This window comes from Pristiophorus japonicus, chromosome 15 (assembly GCF_044704955.1).
Source record: "Pristiophorus japonicus isolate sPriJap1 chromosome 15, sPriJap1.hap1, whole genome shotgun sequence".
In the NCBI taxonomy this organism is placed as follows: Eukaryota; Metazoa; Chordata; class Chondrichthyes; family Pristiophoridae; genus Pristiophorus; species Pristiophorus japonicus.
This window is the reverse complement of record NC_091991.1, coordinates 70,882,940-70,902,531: the sequence shown is the minus strand read 5'-3', so window position 1 is coordinate 70,902,531 and position 19,592 is coordinate 70,882,940. Positions and strand designations below refer to the sequence as shown.

At 43.8% G+C, this 19,592-nt stretch overlaps 1 protein-coding gene across 1 annotated transcript in view; it reads left to right on the top strand.

Moving 5' to 3' along the window:
* Positions 1 to 19,126, top strand: part of iqub (IQ motif and ubiquitin domain containing) — a 122,715-nt gene extending 103,589 nt beyond the window's left edge. The window contains exons 14-18 of the mRNA XM_070900586.1: positions 2,550 to 2,720; positions 6,068 to 6,244; positions 17,312 to 17,560; positions 18,272 to 18,457; positions 18,866 to 19,126. Of these exons, the coding sequence (XP_070756687.1) occupies positions 2,550 to 2,720; positions 6,068 to 6,244; positions 17,312 to 17,560; positions 18,272 to 18,457; positions 18,866 to 19,030 (948 nt within the window). The 3' untranslated portion in view covers positions 19,031 to 19,126. The remainder of the gene's footprint in view (positions 1 to 2,549; positions 2,721 to 6,067; positions 6,245 to 17,311; positions 17,561 to 18,271; positions 18,458 to 18,865) is intronic.
* The last annotated feature ends 466 nt before the right edge of the window (positions 19,127 to 19,592 follow it).

Here is a 19,592-nt window from a genome sequence, read left to right as displayed (position 1 = left end):
ATCCTTTCCTGATATGTATACCCTCGCATTTCTGGTGCAATCCTTGTAAATCTCTGCACCCTCTCCAGCGCCTCTATATCCTGTTTATAATAAGGTGACCAGAACTGTACACAGTACTCTAAGCATGGTCTAACCAAGATTCGATACAGGTTTCGCATAACTCTAATGCTGATTTCCTTTTTTTTAATGGCCTTGCGAACCTGTATCACAATTTTTAGTGATTTGTGTATTTGTACTCCGAGATCCCTTTGTTCTTCTACCCCACCTAGACTCACACCCTCCAAATAATAACGGACCTCCCTATTCTTCCTACCAAAATGTAATACTTCACATTTATCTGCATTCAACTTCATTTGCCAATGTGCAACTTTATTAATTTCCTCCTGTAATTTGTCCTCCTCAGTATTGACTATCCCCCAATTTGGTGTCATCTGCAAATTTAGAAATTGTGTTTTTGATTCCAAAGTCTAAATCGTTCTTGAATGCAAAAGTTTAAATATAGGCTTTGTTGTCACTTACCAAACCAAAGTAGTTCAAACATATTAGTCGATGGGAAAATTATATTTTGCTCATTGGCACCCCAGTACAATTTCTCCAAGTTTTTCTGTACTTCCAGAACTAGCGGGATCCAATTTATTAGACACTAGGGGCTAGAATTTCCAAACAATCCACCAGCACCCGATTGCCGCCCAAAATACCGCTAAGATTCCCAAAATTATTGCTGGCGAAAAATTCCCCCCAAAAAAGAAAAAAATCCACCCAGCGAAAAAAATGGGTCTTATACCCGATGCTCAGTGAAAAAATGGAATCTTGGGCCGATTGGGCGGTTCTTTTAAAAAAAAATGGGCGATAATTAATAAATTTACTAAAAATTTACACTGAGGCTGCTTTTTCAAAAAACATAAAATAAAAAATCAGAAAAACATTCTCATGACCCTTTTCACTTAAATCACTGCAAGAAAATTTTAAAATAATTAGTAAAACAAACAGTTACTTACCTTTTCTTGCAGGGCTACTTATTTACCATCCAGTTCTGCTGATTCTCGTGGGCGTTTTTTTTCCAACTTACCTACGGGTCACCACTGAGCCAAAAATCGGGCGATGGCGATCTATGGACCATGCACGCTGGCAGTCCGCTCCCCAGTGGTACTTTGAAACCGCTGGCATAACTCAACTGTGGAATTTTTCCCAACCCGGTTCTCGCCCAAAACGGCCAATAAAACTGAAAAACCGGGTGGTGAAGCACTGGAAATTCTAGCCCTAAATTCCAAATCTCTCCAGAGCATTGTGTGGTTATGAGTGCAATAAGTGTGGCGGAGGTACGGCAAATGTTTGGTGCGGAGGTGCGGTGAGAGATCGTGGTGGAAGTGCAGCGAATGTTTTGTGGTGGAGGTGCAGCAAATGAGTGTGCGGGACCCAGAAGAGCCGAGGGCCCAGGGGCAGCAAGGGCCAGCCCACACTGCAATATGTGTGCGCACTAGGTCTGTGCAGCAGAGCAAGTCTCCAGTCGTCCTGGTTTACCCTTGTCACTGGATAAAGGCCTAGCTCTGTCAAGCCCGTGTAGTGGCTGATGTGCAACGGTCATCACACGTTAAAAAAATCCACGCACAGGCATCTTCCATCCCTGGAGTTCAGGACTGGAATATCGGGTCCATTGAAACATCTATGAACTCATCCTTTTTGGTGTGGAAGCAAGTCATCCTCGTTCGAGGGATCGCCTATGATGATGATGTCGATGAAACTGAAAATCCAAAGTTTCCAAATTGAGTATACTGAATAAGTGGCACAATTTATACTAGTTCAGGTTAGAAACTGGGTTCAATTCTTGTTACAGGAATGTGATAAGCCACCCTTTCATCTAATATATTTATGAAAAAGTAGTCAGATTCACATCCCATCAGCTTCTAAGTATAGTAGGATTCCATTAGGTTAAATAGACATAAAGGTAAGTTCTTGCAAAAAGCCACACATTAATTATTTTTTTACATTAGCAGCCAACCACCATTTCATCATTGCAGATGCGGGAAAGTGTTGAGAAAGTCAAGCTCTTCACCTTGCAGCAACTGCAGAGTGGAAATAATGCTGAATTTTCCATGATTTTTATTATCTTAATAAGCACCAGGTATTTTGTTGTATGTTAATTTCAGTTTTCTGTCATCAGATTTTGGTTGCTTTATTTTATTTGCCTTGGCAGATGTTTTGCTAATCTATTGAGCATTGAAATAACCATTAATGTTTTCATCCACCAGCGTCAAAATATTGCTTTCTTTTAACTAGGAATTTAAACTAAAGAGTGAAAACTAGACACACACATATTGTACCACAAACATTTCTTATTTCTCTGTGCTCTTCAAATAAACTAAATGTACTACTTTGTTACTCAAAGAATTTAAATCACACGATGGTATTCATTTTTTTGACCACATGGTGTCGCCAAATTGGCTGTTTTCAAAGTTGTGTGGAAGAAGTTTAATTATAAATATATTTGTGTAAAAGCACTTTAGTGTGAGCTGCGAAAAATAATTTTTAATATATTTGAATTGTTCTAGTGTGCAGATCCTATAAGGTGGAAAGCATATGATGGGAGAGTCACTGAAATGGACACACAGTTCACTATTCGGGCCAGAGAGCTGCGTGATATTTACAACAGTATTAACATGAAATACCTGACCCAGGATGAGCGGCTCGATGCTCTTTTAACATTAAAACACACAGTCAAGGTATGGAAGTGTTCAAAATCAGTATAGAACTGGTTATATTGGTGTCCAGCAGACAGTAAACTACTGACGTTAGGTGCTCTCTTTCAAATGATTACCCAAAGGCAAGCCTGGAAAAGTGTTTTCAGGGATGAGCAGATAGGATGAAGTTTAAATGATTTTAAAAAAAAATGGCTGTCGAAATGGATGGTGAAATTACTGTCATTCTTCAGAGACATATATTGAAAATCACATTGGAAATAACTACAGATGTTTAAAGTGGTGTACCCCAGACTGTAAATGGGCATTTTGGGCTTTAGTTTTGGGCAAGATGTACTGCATTGGGCTTTAATGATTTTATTTTACTAATTGAGTTTATACAATTTAGGAATAAGTACAAACATAAAAATTATTTATGCATTTTTTTGAAAGATGTGGAAACCAGTGATGTCTGCCCACCTAATTGTAGATATGAAAAACACAACTTTTAACGTTCTTTGTTCTTGTCTAACTTTAAATTAAATTGGGCTATTTCTTTCCCTCGTACTGACAGCAATCCGTGTGTGCTGAAGTTAGTACTTCACATTTTAACACTTTATTACCCATGTCTGCTAACAGCAAGATTCCTGCCAGGAGTACGTTGGGGTGAGACATATACCTGCCGGTATACCCCTGGTCTGACCCTGGCTTATCTTCTGGACTCAGGCTAATGTTGAATATACCTTGAATGTTGGTGACAGGCACTCAGCAGTGTTTCTGGGGCTGATGCATCATCTATCTTGGGTGGGGGAAGAGGAGGTGGATGGGTGGAGAAGGGAAGAAGAAAATACATGTAGCTCCTGCCACAGTATAGTGTAGTCACTGGTGCCAGGTGAAGAAAATATTTTTTTAAGTCCCCGCTTTACCTCGTGTGATGGTTCTGCTATCAATTGCATGGGAAAAGATGGTCTTTTATTCTGGAACCAAGCCCTCTTGGCTAAATTGGACGCCACGAATGCAGCACACATTCAACGTCTGTCATTTCTGGCAGCAAAATCCAGGATGTGGTGACGGATGCAAGGGAAGCCAGTTGAATCCCCATCACAATTCCTGCTCAATTCACCATGAAACTGGAAGGAGAAAAGAGAAAAATCCTGGCCCATTTCTCAAGCAATGGACAGGAGAGTGACTGACACTGTAGTATCCTATTTCAGATTATTTTATAGTTTCAGAATGGCCTGCATCAACTGTTGAGAAGAAAAGTAAAATAAGAACTTATTCCTCAACCAGAAGAAATAGTTTCCCCCCCGATCATTCTATCAAAATTCTTCTCTTAAATCTTCTCTTGGTCCTCTCTGCTCAAACAGAAATAGCTTCAGTATCACACAACTCCTCCAAAAATAATTTCTCCATGCTCCCTTTGCCCTTTCTATAATGGGGAACCCAGCATTGCTCACAATACTCGAAGCAATGTTTTGTACAAATGTATCATTATTTTGTACTGTACTGTATGCCTTATTTGTAAGTGCCATAATGCTGTTGGCCTTTTTATGGCTTTATCGATCTGCATTTTACACTTTCAGAAACTTTTGTACTGGTACCCTTAGGTCTGTCTATTCATCCACACCTTTCAATGCCTTTCCATTGAGTATATATTCCCTGTCCTTGTTTTTCCTCCTAAAATGTATTGTGTCACACTTATCCAAATTAAATTGCATCTTCCTGGTTGTCCATTCCACTAATCTACCCGTCCTGAAATATTTTACAATTCTCGTCACTGTTTGGCAAACCCCCTACTTTTGTGTCATCACAAATTGCAAGATTGTAATCACTTTGCACAAGTACAAATCATTTATATATTTACCAACAACACTCATTTACCCTTGATTTTTTTTTTCTATCTGTCAATCTATCTGGATTTCCTATAAGACCATACATCTACATTTTTTTCTAACAAGCTTTTTGTGAGACGCGTTATTGAATGTCTTATGAAAATCATCATCATCATAGGCAGTCCCTCGGAATCGAAGAAGACTTGCTTCCACTCTTCAAATGAGTTCTTAGATGCCTGAACAGTTCAATACGAGAACCACAGACTCTGTCACAGGTGGGACAGATAGTCATTGAGGGAAAGGGTGGGTGGGACAGATTTGCCGCACGCTTTTTCCGCTGCCTGCGCTTGATTTCTGAATGCTCTCGGCGATGAGACTCGAGGTGCTCAGCGCCTTCCTGGATGCACTTCCTCCACTTAGGGTGGTCTTTGGCCAGGGACTCCCAGGTGTCAGTGGGGATGTTGCACTTTTTCAGAGAGGCTTTGAGGGTGGCCTTGTAACATTTCCCCCGCCCACCTTTGGTTCATTTGCCGTGAAGGAGTTCCGAGTAGAGCACTTGCTTTGGGAGTCCTGCCCAGCGGAGCTGATCAAGTGTGGTCAGTGCTTCAATGCTGGGGATGTTAATGTTGGTGCGTCTGTCCTCCCAGGGAATTTGTAGGATCTTGTGGAGACATCGTTGGTGGTATTTCTCCAGCGACTTGAGGTGTCTACTGTACGTGGTCCATGTCTTTGAGCCATACAGGAGGGTGGGTATTACTACAGCCCTGTAGACCATGAGCTTGGTGGCAGTTTTGAGGGCCTGGTCTTCAAACACTCTTTTCCTCAGGCGGCCGAAGGCTGCACTGGCACAATGGAGGCGGTGTTGAATCTCGTTGTCAATGCCTGCTCTTGTTGACAAGAGGCTCCTGAGGTATGCGAAGTGGTCCACGTTGTCCAGGGCCGCAACGTGGATCTTGATGACTGGTTCAGTGCTGTGTGGCGAGGACAGGCTGGTGGAGGACCTTTGTCTTACTGATGTTTAGCGTAAGGCCCATGCTTTCGTACACCTCAGTAAATACGTCATGTTGAAAACGTATTTACATTATATCTCCTTTTATCTATCCAATTAGTCACCTCTTCAAAAACAAATCTTAACAAAATTTATGAAGCATGACTTGCCTTTAACAAATCCATGCTGGCTGTCTTTGATTAACCCATGCACATCTAAATGCTCACTTATTTTATTGGGACCTTGCAGCGTACAAATTGGCTGCTGCATTTCTTACATTACAACAGTGATTACACTTGAAAAATACTTAATTGGCTATCGCAAAAGGCACTATATAAATGCAAATGCTTTCATCTAACTTTATTTTGATTTATGGATTCTAAGAGTTTGCCTGGTTTATCGTTGTATTCCTTCTTGAGCAAAGGTATTATGTTAACTAATTTCCATTCCCATGGCACAGTTTGAATTAAATTTTGAAATATTTCTGTTCTTGTCCTCAAAAGCTTTACAGTGTTTATGGTTATATCATCTAATTCTTACAGTCAAGCCCTAATATTTTTTTTTCTATACAGGAACATGACTGTAAGTTAACACAGGAAATTGTTGAATTGATTGACAGAGAGGCAGATCTTCTCATGAGACAAGTAAAGGAATCTTACCTAGAAGGACTCAGACAGAGAATATCAACACTCTTTCTTCAGTACATCAAAACACCAACATTTAATCCCGAAGTTGCCAGATTCCTTAAGGTACAAAAAAGTCCAGTTTGATTTTAATGGGCAGTGGTCGATTCAGATGTGAAAGTTTGTGCATTTATGCCATTTTATTGTTACAAAAGTGATCCCATATGCTTCACTTTCCAATGTCTGGCTAGAGGCAGTGAGACCTTTGTTCACTGGGTCTGTGCCGAGTTGCAGACATCTGACCCTGCTGAGTCTTCCTGGGTCATGTCCCAATATCCATGTATAGTCAGCTGATCAAAGTGAGTCAGCATGGATTTGTGAAGGGCAGGTCATTTCTGACTAATCTAGTTAATTTTTTTATGGTGACACTAACATGGCAGATAGGGGAGTGACAATGGACATTGTCTAGATTGACTTCCAGAAAACATTTGATAAGGTTCTGCACAAGAGATTATTAGCAAAAAATTGGAGATAACCTTGTGACATGAGTTGGTAATTGGTAGGGAGGTAGGTGACAAAGAGTAAGGATAAAGGGAACATTCTCTGACTGGTGCGATGTGACAAGTGGTGCTCCCCAGGGATCTGTACTCGGGCCTCAGCTTTTCACCATATATATCAATAACTTGGATGAAGGAATAAAGAGTTCTATATTCAAGTTTGCAATTGACAATTAATTACGAGGCACAGTAGGTTGTGTAGATGGGAGCAGGATGTTACAAAGGGCATAGATAGAACAAGTAAGTGGGCAAACATTGGCAGATGGAATTTAGCGTGAGGTCATCCACTCTGGATCCAAGAAAGACAAACCATAATTTCTTAACGCCTAGAAGTTACGAACTGTGAAGGAGCAAAGGCTTTTGGGTGTCCAGATACATAAATCAATAAGACTCTAGTGCACAGGTACAAAAAGTAATCTTAAATGCCGCATTTATCTCAAGGAGGCTGGAATACAAAGGAGAGGACATTATGCTTTCATTGTACAGAGCCTTGGTCAGACCCCATCTGGATTACAGCGTTCAGTTTTGGGCACCCTACCTCAGGAAGGATATATTTATTGGCTTTGTAAGGGGTCATAAGAACATAAGATATAGGAGCAGTAGTAGGCCATCTGGCCCCACGAGCCTGCTCTGGCATTCAATAAGATCATGGCTGATCATCTACCTCAACTCCACTTTCCTGCACAATCCCCATATCCCTTGATTCCCTTAATATCCAAAAAATCTATCGATTTCTGTCTTGAATATACTCAACGACTGAGCATTCCCAGCCCTCTAGGGAAGAGAATTCCAAAGATTCAACACCTTCTGAGTGAAGAAATTTCTCCTCATCTCAGGCCTAAATGGCCGACCCCTTATTATGAAACTGTGACCCCAGGTTCTAGACTTCCCCAGCCAGGGGAAACATCTTTCCAGCATAGATACACCAGAATTATACTGGAGCTTAAAGGATTAAATTATGAGGAGAAGTTGCATAAACATGGCTTGTATTCTCATGAATTTAGATGGTTGAAGGGTGATTTAATTCAAGTGTTGAATTTAGTTAAATTTAGTTAAAGTGTTTAAAATGAAAAAGGGATTCTACAGGGTCAGTACAGATATTTCTTTTGGTGAGGGAACCCAGAACAAGGGAGCACAATCTTAAAATTAGAGCTAGACCATTCAGGAGTGAAATCAGCAACCACTTTTTCATTCAAAGGTTAGTGAAACTTTAGAACTCCCCCAAAAGGCTCTGGATAGTATTTCAATTGAAATTTTCAAGACTGAGAGCAGTAGATTTTTGTTAGATAAGGGTATCCAGGGATGTGGATTAAAGCTGGGTAAATGGAGCCATGATCTGATTGAAAGGTAGAACAGGCGTGAGGGGCTGAATGCCCTATTCTTGTTGTATGTTCCTGTGAGCTCCCAACATGCAATATATCAGCAATTGTGAGCTCAGTGTTTTGAGAGAGGAATGATGCTACAGGAATTTAAAGTCCTGCAGCAGCATTTCGAAGATTTTGGTGAGAAACATATTCAAGGCATTTGAAAACAATGGCTCAATGGTGCAGATGTGTGGGCACAGAGCACCTTGGAGGAAGTGACATTCCAAGTGAACGCTGTTTCCAAACTTCAGAGGCCTGGTTGCAAATTTGCAAGATTTTTAGAGACCACTCCAAATTGGCCACGGTAAGACTACTTACTCTTACCATATACCAAGTGTGTGTTACTGTACACCGTTTCCTCATACGCTGATTATCTTGCAACTCTTTATGTTTACCATCTTCACCCATTCTGCAGTAGAGCATGCATTGTACCTGGAATATATCTAAATGCTTGCTGCACTGATTTACTTAAAGAGCCTTACCCAAAATATCCTTCTAACAAAATGTGTATGTATGCATAAAAATGCATGATGTATGTTTATGTACTCAGCCATCATCATAGGCAGTCCCTCGAAACGAGAATGACGTGCTTCCACAACAAAAAAAGGATGAGCTCACAGGTGTTTCGAATGAAGAACCCAAACTACATCCTGAAGGGTGGAAGATGTCTCTGCGTGAATTTTTTTAATGTGTGGTGGCCGTTGCACACCAGCCACCACACGGGCTTGACAGAGCTAGGTCTTGGTCCAGTGACAAGGATTACCCAAGACAACTGGAGTCCTGCTCTGCTGCATAGATCTAGTACGCACACATATAACAGTGTGGGCTGTACCGTGCTGCCCCAGGGCCCCTGGCCTCGAACTCATGCCTCCCCTGGGCCCCGATCACATCCCTCCACAGTCTCTCACAGCTCCTTCGCCCCGATCTCGCCGCTCCTGATGCATCTGCCCACTCAGCCATAATGGGCTGCAGGATAGCCACTTGGATGTTACCATGTTTGTTTTTGACACATCCAACCCCTCTGCTTAAAGGACAAAGCAGCACATAATAGCAGGTACCTGCTAATCAGGGAAGAGCCTATAACATTAAACCCTTACTGTGGTGTCCTTACGCCTTACTATAGAATCACACGAGGCATGTACTGCAGACAAAGTCACTACGTGACCTGAACCTTTATTCCCAGGACCAAGAAGTGCTGACCCTGCATGGGACCACCCTTTATATACCTGGATGACCAGGTGAGGAGTGTCTCCCACAAGTTCACCCCCCTGTGGTCAAGGTGTGCATTACTCAGGTGTATACAGTGTACAGTGTTTTTACATAAAGGTTACAGTTATGTGAAGTTTACAAACATGACATCACCTCCCCCCAACGTCTTTGGATCAAAGATTGAGTCTTTCAGGCAGTCGACGCTGTCTCGTAGAGCACCGCAGTTGGGGCTCTGGTGGTTGGGCCTTGGCATGCGTCTCTGTCGCCTGAGGTGACTCCGGCCTGTCCGGGCTGGCCGCAGGGACTGTGCATGCTGGTGAATGTCCTTGTTGCTCGTCCACTGGCAGTGGTGTGGGTGACATCTCATGCTCTTCTTCATGTTCATCGGTATCTATGCTGAACCTTTTCTTTACTTGGTCCAGATGTTTGCGGCATATCTGCCCATTGTTGAGTCTAACCACTATGACCCTATTCCCCTCTCTGCCAATTACAGTACCCTCAAGCCACTTGGGTCCCAAAGCATGATTGAGAACAAATACATGATCATCGATTTCTATGCATCTCCCCACTGAGTTGCGATCATGGCACTCGATTTGGGATTGGCGCTTGCCCTCAACACTGTCTGACAGGGCTGAATGAATGAGGTACAGCCGTGTTTTAAGCATGCGTTTCATGAGTAGTTCCGCTGGCGAAACTCCCGTGAGCGAATGCGGCCGGGACCTATAGGCCAGCAGGAGGCGCGATAGGCGGTACTGAAGGGAGGGTCCTTGAATCCGGAGCATGCCCTGTTCTATGATTTGAACCGCACGTTCCGCCTGGCCATTGGAAACCGGCTTGAACGGTGCTGTCCTGACGTGTTTGATACCATTACCTGACATAAACTCCTGGAATTCATAGCTAGTGAAACACGGGCCGTTGTCGCTAACCAGGATGTCCGGCAAGCCGTGGGTCGCAAAGACCGTACGCAGACTCTCCACGGTGGTGGATGTCGTGCATGAATTCAATATGATGCACTCGATCCATTTCGAGTATGCATCAACAACAATCAGGAACATTTTTCCCATGAACGGGTCCGCGTAGTCTACGTGAATACGTGACCATGGCCTGGTGGGCCAGGGCCACGGTCTGAGTGAGGTCTCCCTGGGGGCATTTCCCAGCTGAGCACACGTCGTGCACCTGCGAACCCAGTGTTCCATGTCTGAGTCAATTCCCGGCCACCATACATGTGACCGGGCAATGGACTTCATTAGCACGATGCCTGGGTGTTCGCTGTGGAGTTCCCTGATGAATGCTTCCCTTCCTTTCTGGGGCATGACTACCCGGCTGCCCCATAGCAGGCAGTTGGCTTGAATGGAGAGCTCGTCCATCCGTCTGTGAAACGGCCTGACCTCCTCGGGCACGCTCTGTGTGCGGGCGCCCAATCCCCGGTCAGGACACATTTCTTTATCAGGGATATGAGGGGATCTCTGTTGGTCCAGATTTTGATCTGGGGGGCCGTGATGGGGGGGGCCTGTGGTGTCGAAAGCCTCAACGGCCATAACCATCGCTTTGCTCCGACGCCCCCTCGGTGGTCGCCAGTGGGAGCCTACTGAGCGCGTCAGCACAATTTTCGGTGCCTGGTCGGTGCCGTATGGTGTAGTCATACGCAGCCAGCTTGAGGGTCCACCACTGTATGCGAGCTGACGCATTGACAGCCTTGCTGTCGGACAACAGGGATGTTAACGGTTTGTGGTCCGTTTCGAACTCGAACCCTCTGCCGAAAAGGTACTAGTGCATCTTTTTCACCCCATAGACACATGCGAGTGCTTCCTTTTCAATCATCCCATATCTCCTTTCTGCCTAGGAGAGCGACCTGGAGGCATAAGGTTGGAGTTGGCCGTCATCGTTACTCTGCTGCAACACGCACCCAACCCCATAGGATGATGCATCACATGTTAAAACCAGTTTCTTACAGGGGTTGTACAAGGTCAACAGCTTGTTGGAACAAAGCAGATTCCACGCCCGATTGAAAGCCCGTTCTTGACAGTCCCCCCAAAACCATTCCCAACCCTTACGCAGGAGCACGTGCAGCGGCTACAACAATGTGCTTAAGTTCGACAGAAAGTTCCCGAAGTAGTTCAATAGTCCCAGAAATGACCGCAACTCTGATGTGTTGCCGGGCCTGGGCGCACGACGGATCGCCTCCGTTTTGGATTCGGTAGGCCGGATCCCGCCTGCGGCAACCCTCCTGCCCAAAAACTCGACCTCTGGGGCCAAAAACACACACTTGGACTTCTTTAGTCACAAGCCTACCTGGTCCAGTCGGCGTAGCACCTCCTCCAGGTTGTGGAGGTGTTCCTCGGTGTCTCGACCCGTGATTAGGATGTCATCTTGGAATACAATTGTTCCAGGGATAGACTTAAGCAAGCTTTCCATGTTCCTCTGGAAGATAGCGGCCGCTGAACGAATGCCAAATGGACACCTGTTGTAAACGAATAGCCCCTTGTGCGTAGTGATGATGGTCAGAAGCTTGGATTCTTCAGCTAGTTCCTGAGTCATGTAGGCTGAAGTGAGGTCCAACTTGGTGAACAGCTTGCCACCTGCCAGCATGGCAAAAAGTCCTCCGCTCTCGGAAGCGGGTACTGGTCCTGTAGTGACACTCGGTTGATGGTGGCCTTGTAGTCGCCACAAATCCTGACCGAGCCATTGGCTTTAAGGACAGGAACGATGGGGCTTGCCCAGTCACTGAATTCAACAGGCGAAATTATGCCCTCTCTTAGCAGCCTGTCCAACTCACTCTCAATTCTCTCACGCATCACATACGGCACGGCTCTGGCTTTGTGGTGCGCTGGTCTGGCGTCCGGGGTGATGCATATCACTACTTTGGTGCCCTTAAAAGTCCCGACACCTGGTTGAAAAAGTGGCTCGAATTTCTGTAGGACCTGTGAGTATGAGCTTCACTCGACAGATGAAATGGCATGCACATACCCCCATTTCCAGTTCATCTTGGCTAACCAGCTCTTCCCCAAGAGCGCGGGACCATTCCCCGGGACAATCCAGAGTGGCAGCCGGTTCTCCGATCCATTGTGTGTGACCACCAAGTTTGCACTGCCTAGTACTGGGATGATCTCGCTGGTGTACGTCCGTAACTGCTTGTCAATGCGTTCCAGTTTAGGCCTGTTAGCTTTGAGTGGCCATAGTTTTTCAAATTGTTGGGCACTCATAAGTGACTGGCTGGCTCCTGTGTCCAGCTCCATGTGTACTGGGATGCCATTTAATAGAACTTTCATCATCATGGTTGGCGTTTTGGTATACGAGCTGTGGACGTCTGCCACATGAACCCGCTGGACTGCAGCATCCATAGCTTTGTCCCAAGCATTACCCTGCCTTGCAGACCCCTCGTCTGATTCCTCTGCCTCGTGAACTAGCCTCGCTACGGGCTTTCTGCACATTCTGGCCAGAAACTGAAGTTACAGTTTCTGTAGATAAATTGCTGAAACCTACAAGTTTTCGCAGCATGTCTGCCACTGCACCTCCAGCATGAGCTGAAATTGTTGTGAACAAAGGAACTGTTAACAGGCATTCCTCTCTGATTGTCTCCTTGATTATTCCTGAGCACTCTGTTGCTGAGTGTCAATGGTCCCATCCCGGGATGTATTGTCCCTTGTGATGGCGTGAATTGCCGATCCCCCTGCCATTGTCTCTGTTGCTGGCCCACCCTAGAGTCTGTTGCTGCCTGGGCCGTGTCAAATTGCCCTTGCCTGCCTGCGGGGTTCTGAATCTCGTTTACAATGTTAACTCCCTGGTCCATCGCCACGTTGGAACCAGGGCTGCGCGCGTAAATTATCTTGGTCTCCTCTTCCCCTGCCATGAAGGTCTGAGCTATCAACATTGCCCTTTCCAAAGTTAAGTCCTTGGTCTCAATAAGCTTCCTGAAAATCCAGGCATGACCAATGCCCTCAATGAAGAAATCCCTTAACAACTCCCCCCTGCAGGCGTCTGTGAACTTACAGAGGCTGGTCAAATGCCGAAGGTCTGCAACAAAGTCCGGTATGCTCTGTCCTTCCCGACATCGGTGTGTGTAGAACTGGTGCCGGGCCATGTGTATACTGCTCGCCAATTTGAGGTGCTTGCCGATCAGAGTGCTGAGCTGTTCAAAAGATTTGTCCGCCGGCTTCTCTGGTGCGAGCAGGTCTTTCATCAGCGCATACGTCTTGGATTCACAACTGGTGCGCCCTCCGCTTGCCAGCCGCTTCCTCTCCCAGCCAGTCCTTCGTGACAAAGCTCTGCTGGAGCCTCTCAATGAAATCATCCCAGTCCTCACCAACACAGTACCGTTCCTCTGTGCTACCGGTGGCCATCCTCGTGGGTCGCTGATTCCCGTTTCTCGTCGCCAAATGTGGTGTCCTTACACCTTACTATAGAATCACATGAGGCATGTACTGCAGACAAAGTCACTACGTGACCTGAACCTTTATTCCCAGGACCAAGAAGTGCTGACCCTGCGTGGACCTCACTTTATATACCTGGATGACCAGGTGAGGAGTGTCTCCCACAAGTTCACCCCCTGTGGTCAAGGTGTGCATTACTCAGGTGTATACAGTGTACAGTGTTGTTATATAAAGGTTACAGTTATGTGAAGGTTGCAAACATGACACATACGTTCTTTTGAAGCAATCAAACTGGGAATCATTAACAATTAGTACATAGAGGTAGTAGGTTAGTATGAATTAAGAAGCACAATTTTTGTTCTCGGTACACCACAAGAAGCAGTTGCAGTTCCCACTGACTCCAGCCAGCACCCTGCATCATTCACTCCACCCATCATAAGCACTAACACAAGTAAATCCATTTTGCAAGATTTAAGTAGTTTGAGGTGGGTACACCAGGTGTTATATTAAGCACAAGCGAGCAGAAGTAGGTGGTAAGTGCAGCAATCTGCTGGCTGGATGGTCAGTTCATATTCTTCATTAGCTGCAGGGCATAGGGATTCAGACCTCATGTACCCTGTATTTAAATGAAAGATGATATTTGTTTTCTGCAGTTAATGGAGAATATGCAAAGTATCCAGCAAGATCCTACAATGAATGTGGATAAGTCCATTTGTCCCGTCATGTAAAAAAGCTTCTCTGCATTAAAATCTACCATGGAGTGTAGGGCACCTCTTTTTTTTGTTTGTTTCTGGGATGTGGGCATTGTTGGCAAGGTCAGTATTTATTGCCCATCTCTAATTGCCCTTGAGAAGGTGGTGGTGAGCCACATCCTTGAACTACTGCAGTCTATGTGGTGAAGGTACTCCCATAATGCTGTTAGGGAGGGAGTTCCAGGAATTTGATCCAACGACGATGAAGAAACGGCGATATAGTCAGGATGGGGCATGACTTGGAGGGGAACTTGGAGGTGATGGTGTTCCCATGCACCTGCTGCCCTTATCCTTCTAGGTGGTAGAGGTCGTGGGTTTAGGAGGTGCTGTTGATGAAGTCCTGGCAAGTTGTTGCTGTGCATCTTGTAGATGGTGTACACTGCAGCCACGATGCACCGGTGGTGGAGGGAATTAATTTTTAAGGTGGTGGATGGGGTGTCAATCAAGTGGGCTGTTTTGTCCTGGATGGTGTTGAATTTCTTGAGTGTTGTTGGAGCTGCACTCATCCAGGTAAGTGGAGAGTATTCCATCACACTCCTGACTTGTGCCTTGTAGATGGTGGAAAGGCTTTGGGACGTCAGGAGGTGATACATGCTGCAGAATACACAGACTCTGACCTGCTCTTGTAGCCAATGTATTTGTGTGGCTGGTCCACTTAGGTTTCTGGTTAATGGTGACCCCCAGAATATTGGTTGGGGATTTGGTGATGGTAATGCTGTTGAATATCAAGGGGAAGTGGTTAGACTCTTTCTTGTTGGAGATAGTCATTGCCTGGCACTTGTGTGGCATGAATGTTAGTTGCCACTTATCAGGCCAAGCCTGAATGTCGTCCATGTATGCTGCATGCGAGTATGCACTGCTTCATTATCTGAGGGGTTGCGAATGCAACTGAACACTGTGCAATCATCAGCAAACATCCCCACTTCTAACCTTCTGATGGAGGGAAGGTCATGGATGATGCAACTGAAGATGGTTGGGCCTGGAACACTGCCGTGCAGCGATGTCCTTGGGCTGAGATGATTAACCTCCAACAACCACAACCATCTTCTTTTGTGCTAGGTATGACTCCAACCAGTCGAGAATTTTACACGATTCCCATTGACTTTAATTTTATTCGGGCCCCTTGATGCCACACTTGGTCAAATGCCACCTTGATGTCAAGGGCAGTCACTCTCACCTCACCTGTGGAATTCAGCTCTTTTGTCCATATTTGTACCAAGGCTATTGGTCTATTTGTAGCACAGCCCTCGGTGAAAAAAAAAACAGTAAAAGGGAATATTATTTGAATGGGGAGAAATTACAACATGCTGCGGTGCAGAGGGACCTGGGGGTCCTTGTACATGAATCCCAAAAAGTTTGTTTGCAGGTGCAGCAGGTAATCAGGAAGGCAAATGGAATGTTGGCCTTCATTGCGAGAGGGATGGAGTACAAAAGCAAGGAGGTCCTGCTGCAACTGTATAGGGTATTGGTGAGGCCGCACCTGGAGTACTGCTTGCAGTTTTGGTCACCTTACTTAAGGAAGGATATACTAGCTTTGGAGGGGGTACAGAGACGATTCACTAGGCTGATTCCGGAGATGAGGGGGTTACCTGATGATGATAGATTGAGTAGACTGGGTCTTTACTCGTTGGAGTTCAGAAGGATGAGGGGTGATCTTATAGAAACATTTAAAATAATGAAAGGGATAGACAGGATAGAGGCAGAGAGGTTGTTTCCACTGGTCGGGGAGGCTAGAACTAGGGGGCACAGCCTCAAAATACGAGGGAGCCAATTTAAAACCGAGTTGAGAAGGAATTTCTTCTCCCAGAGGGTTGTGAATCTGTGGGATTCTCTGCCCAAGGAAGCAGTTGAGGCTAGCTCATTGAATATATTCAAATCACAGATAGATAGATTTTTAACCAATAAGGGAATTAAGGGTTATGGGGAGCGGGCGGATAAGTGGAGCTGAGTCCACGGCCAGATCAGCCATGATCTTGTTGAATGGCGGAGCAGGCTCGAGGGGCTAGATGGCCTACTCCTGTTCCTAATTCTTATGTTCTTATGTTCTTATGAAAGAGCTTGTGTACCGCATCAGAGTGGCTATCATTAATGTTCACACTGCTACTATAGAGGCCTTAGACTTCAGTCTCTAGCAGGCTGTTTTATCCATTTTCAATATTTTCAAGGGGTTGGAAGGATTGGATAGAGAGAACTAGTTTGCAGGACCTCTCGGCTCGCATTGTTGCCCAGAGGTCAGCTCCCATACAGAGATGTGGACATGCTGAAGGAATACCCAGCAACAGGGGCATGGCTTTAGTAGGTACAGATGAGTTTGCTGTCTCTCAAGGTAATATCCCATCCAGTCCTTCCTTAAAATTGAACATAAAGAATACAGAACCAGACAGAAATTCATGGAAGCAATTGCAAGTTCCTATCTCATTTCCTAGCACAAGGGGCAGAAGATTCCACTGTTATTGCTAAATGTGCCACTACTTGCATAGGACTCCTGATGTGTTAATGATCCTCATCCACTGTAATTTGGGACAGGTCATGAGGAGATCAAAGTGTTGGACTGTGCTGCACTTCCGGTGATACTGCTGCCCCAACTCATTTCTAGTTTAATGGCTCCAGTGTGTGTTATGATGTTGTACTAAGGTTAAGTGTAATGGAATATATTAACTGAAACCAACACCAACAGTGACCATTTGATTGTTTTATACTAAGATTTCCACAGCGCTTTTATGTTGGTCTATACATAAATGCAGCGTAAAAATCCTAATTTAACTTCACTTTTGTATTGGAGACTTGTAATATTAGTTTCCATTTTTAGTGGAAGGTAAATCTGTTGCTGTGTAAAGAGTAGCACTGGAGGAGTTTCCTCCCTATTTTTTGTTTGGGTACAGTGGGAGGAGTTGAAGATATTTTTTAGCTCTGTAAAGTGAACTTTTAATCTCTTTCATAGGTTCCACAGGATCCAATGCAATTGCGCAAAAACATTTACTTCTGTTCAAGTTGTGGAAGTTATTTACCATCCACAGAGTTCCCCTTGTCGCTAACTTCAGAGAATCTTCATATATGTCGACAATGCTTTAAGATGGATAATGAAGCTCGTCATCGTGAAGAATCGACCCAGTACAAACTGATGCTTAAGCGCTTGAGGAAAGCTGAGGCAAATTTCGGAGTTGGAGCCCAGCTAGCATTCATATTGCAGGTACATTATGACTTTTGCTGCAGCAAATTTTAAACAAACACTGTTGAGTAAATTTTTTTTCCACTAATGTTCGTGAAAATATGTGTGAATATAAACCTCGTATGCTTGGTTTATACTCTCTCTAAACCTGTTTTCCAAGGTTGGCAAATAGAGGAAAATATTTCTCGAGGTACCTGCTGGAGGTAATTGTAGAGCTAATTAACTATTTTTTATCTCATGATACTCCTGTGAAGCGCCTTGGGACGTTTCACTACATTGAGGCACTGTATAAATATAAGTTGTTGTTGTTTAATGTCCTAAAAAGCAAAATACTGCAGATGCTAGAAACCTGAAATAAAAACAAAGCATACTGGAAACACTCAGGGTCAAGAAAATGCTAAGCGTGTCCATTATTTTCTGGCATTCTGTCCCATATCCCAAAGGCCTGTATTTATAAGCACCTCATCACTTCTCAGATGCTTCACATACAGTGAATTACTTTTAAATTGCAATTTTGCACACTACAGGATTTCACAAAAAGCAGAGATGAATGGTCAGTTTTTGTGCTGTTGACGGAACAAGAGTTCCTTTTTGATTGACACCATCATAATAAAATTAGTTCTGAACTTTAAAAAAAAAATAAAGATTATGGTTTTGCATTTTTGATCCATTATTTTTGAACAGCTATTTTTATTTTGAAATGAAGTTACAAACCAGGTATTGTATTGGCAGGAACAAGACTTGAAATATTTGGTTGACAGTATTTGGGGAACACAGTCTGCATTGAGTGCTTCCAAGAATCTGAATGAACTAACAATGGTAAGATGGAATAAACTGTCTGAGTGGTCACCATGGAACTGCATCCTCCTGACACGAGAAGAAGCTGTGGCTCATTTCAAACTTACCGATATTGAAAAGGTACATAAACTAATTTCTCCCCTTTCTTTTTACCTGCATATTCTTCCCCTATTTTAGCACTGGCTTTGTTATTGTTCCTTTTCTATAATCTCTTACTGTTGTTCCCTCTAATTCTTTGCCTTTTCCCTTAGTTCATTTGTCTTCCCTCTCTAGGTTGTGAGGCTCATTGCCTTGCTCATCTAATGTTTCCCGTTTTTGTCATCTTTCCATGCACTCATTACCCTTTCATTCCATAGTGACTCTTACTCTTACACTAAATTTGACGGGTCAGGGCTTTTAACATCCATGGTACAGATGAAAAGTACAGATATATATTTACAATATATCAAAGAAAACCTTATCTATTAATCTTCAACTCAAAATCATCATAGTGACTTACATAGGTTTATGTTGTTATTCACCATGCAGGGTTATGAGTTCACGTTTATTCGCAAGATCAAGCACCGACACACTTTGGGAAAGAGCTATTTTTCTCAGATTCCTGAGATACTGAATTATGCGCAAACTTGCATGATGCAAGGCTTGACTCCCGCGAATGACCTCGTAATTACAAATTCATTTTGTGCTAAATGAAAGTCGCAGTTCATCAACTTCTTCAATGTGCTATGTTAGGCAGCAATGCTTCAGTGCTGATTTCAATTAAAAATTTCAACTTTGTTGAATAAAATGCAATGCTATTCTATAATCATAGATTATAAGTATATTAATAAAATAATCCAATTGAAATCTATATAGTTTATCGTTAATTCTTTGTTGTACCTGTACATCAATTTCTGAGACTTGAGAGACATATAAAATGAAGTGTAACTGAAATAAAATTTTAAATCCTGTTTATAAAAGAGATTCTTCAACATAACCCAATGGTGTCCATTACAATTTGGACTTCCCAATATTTGCTCAATACCAGAGTCCTTTCCACACACTTCCTCTGAACTGAAGCTTGATCTAATGCATGAAATATCTGGAATAGTATTCTCGCAGAGAAAACAATTTGAATTTGGATTTGTACTGGAAATAGTGCATGCTACCCACCATGTGATCTAGATCTCTCAACTGGTGAAAAGCTACCATTTCAGCTCAGTATAAAAAATAAGTTTGTTGAGAAGTAAAATTATAAAAAAGGAAAAAATTGGCA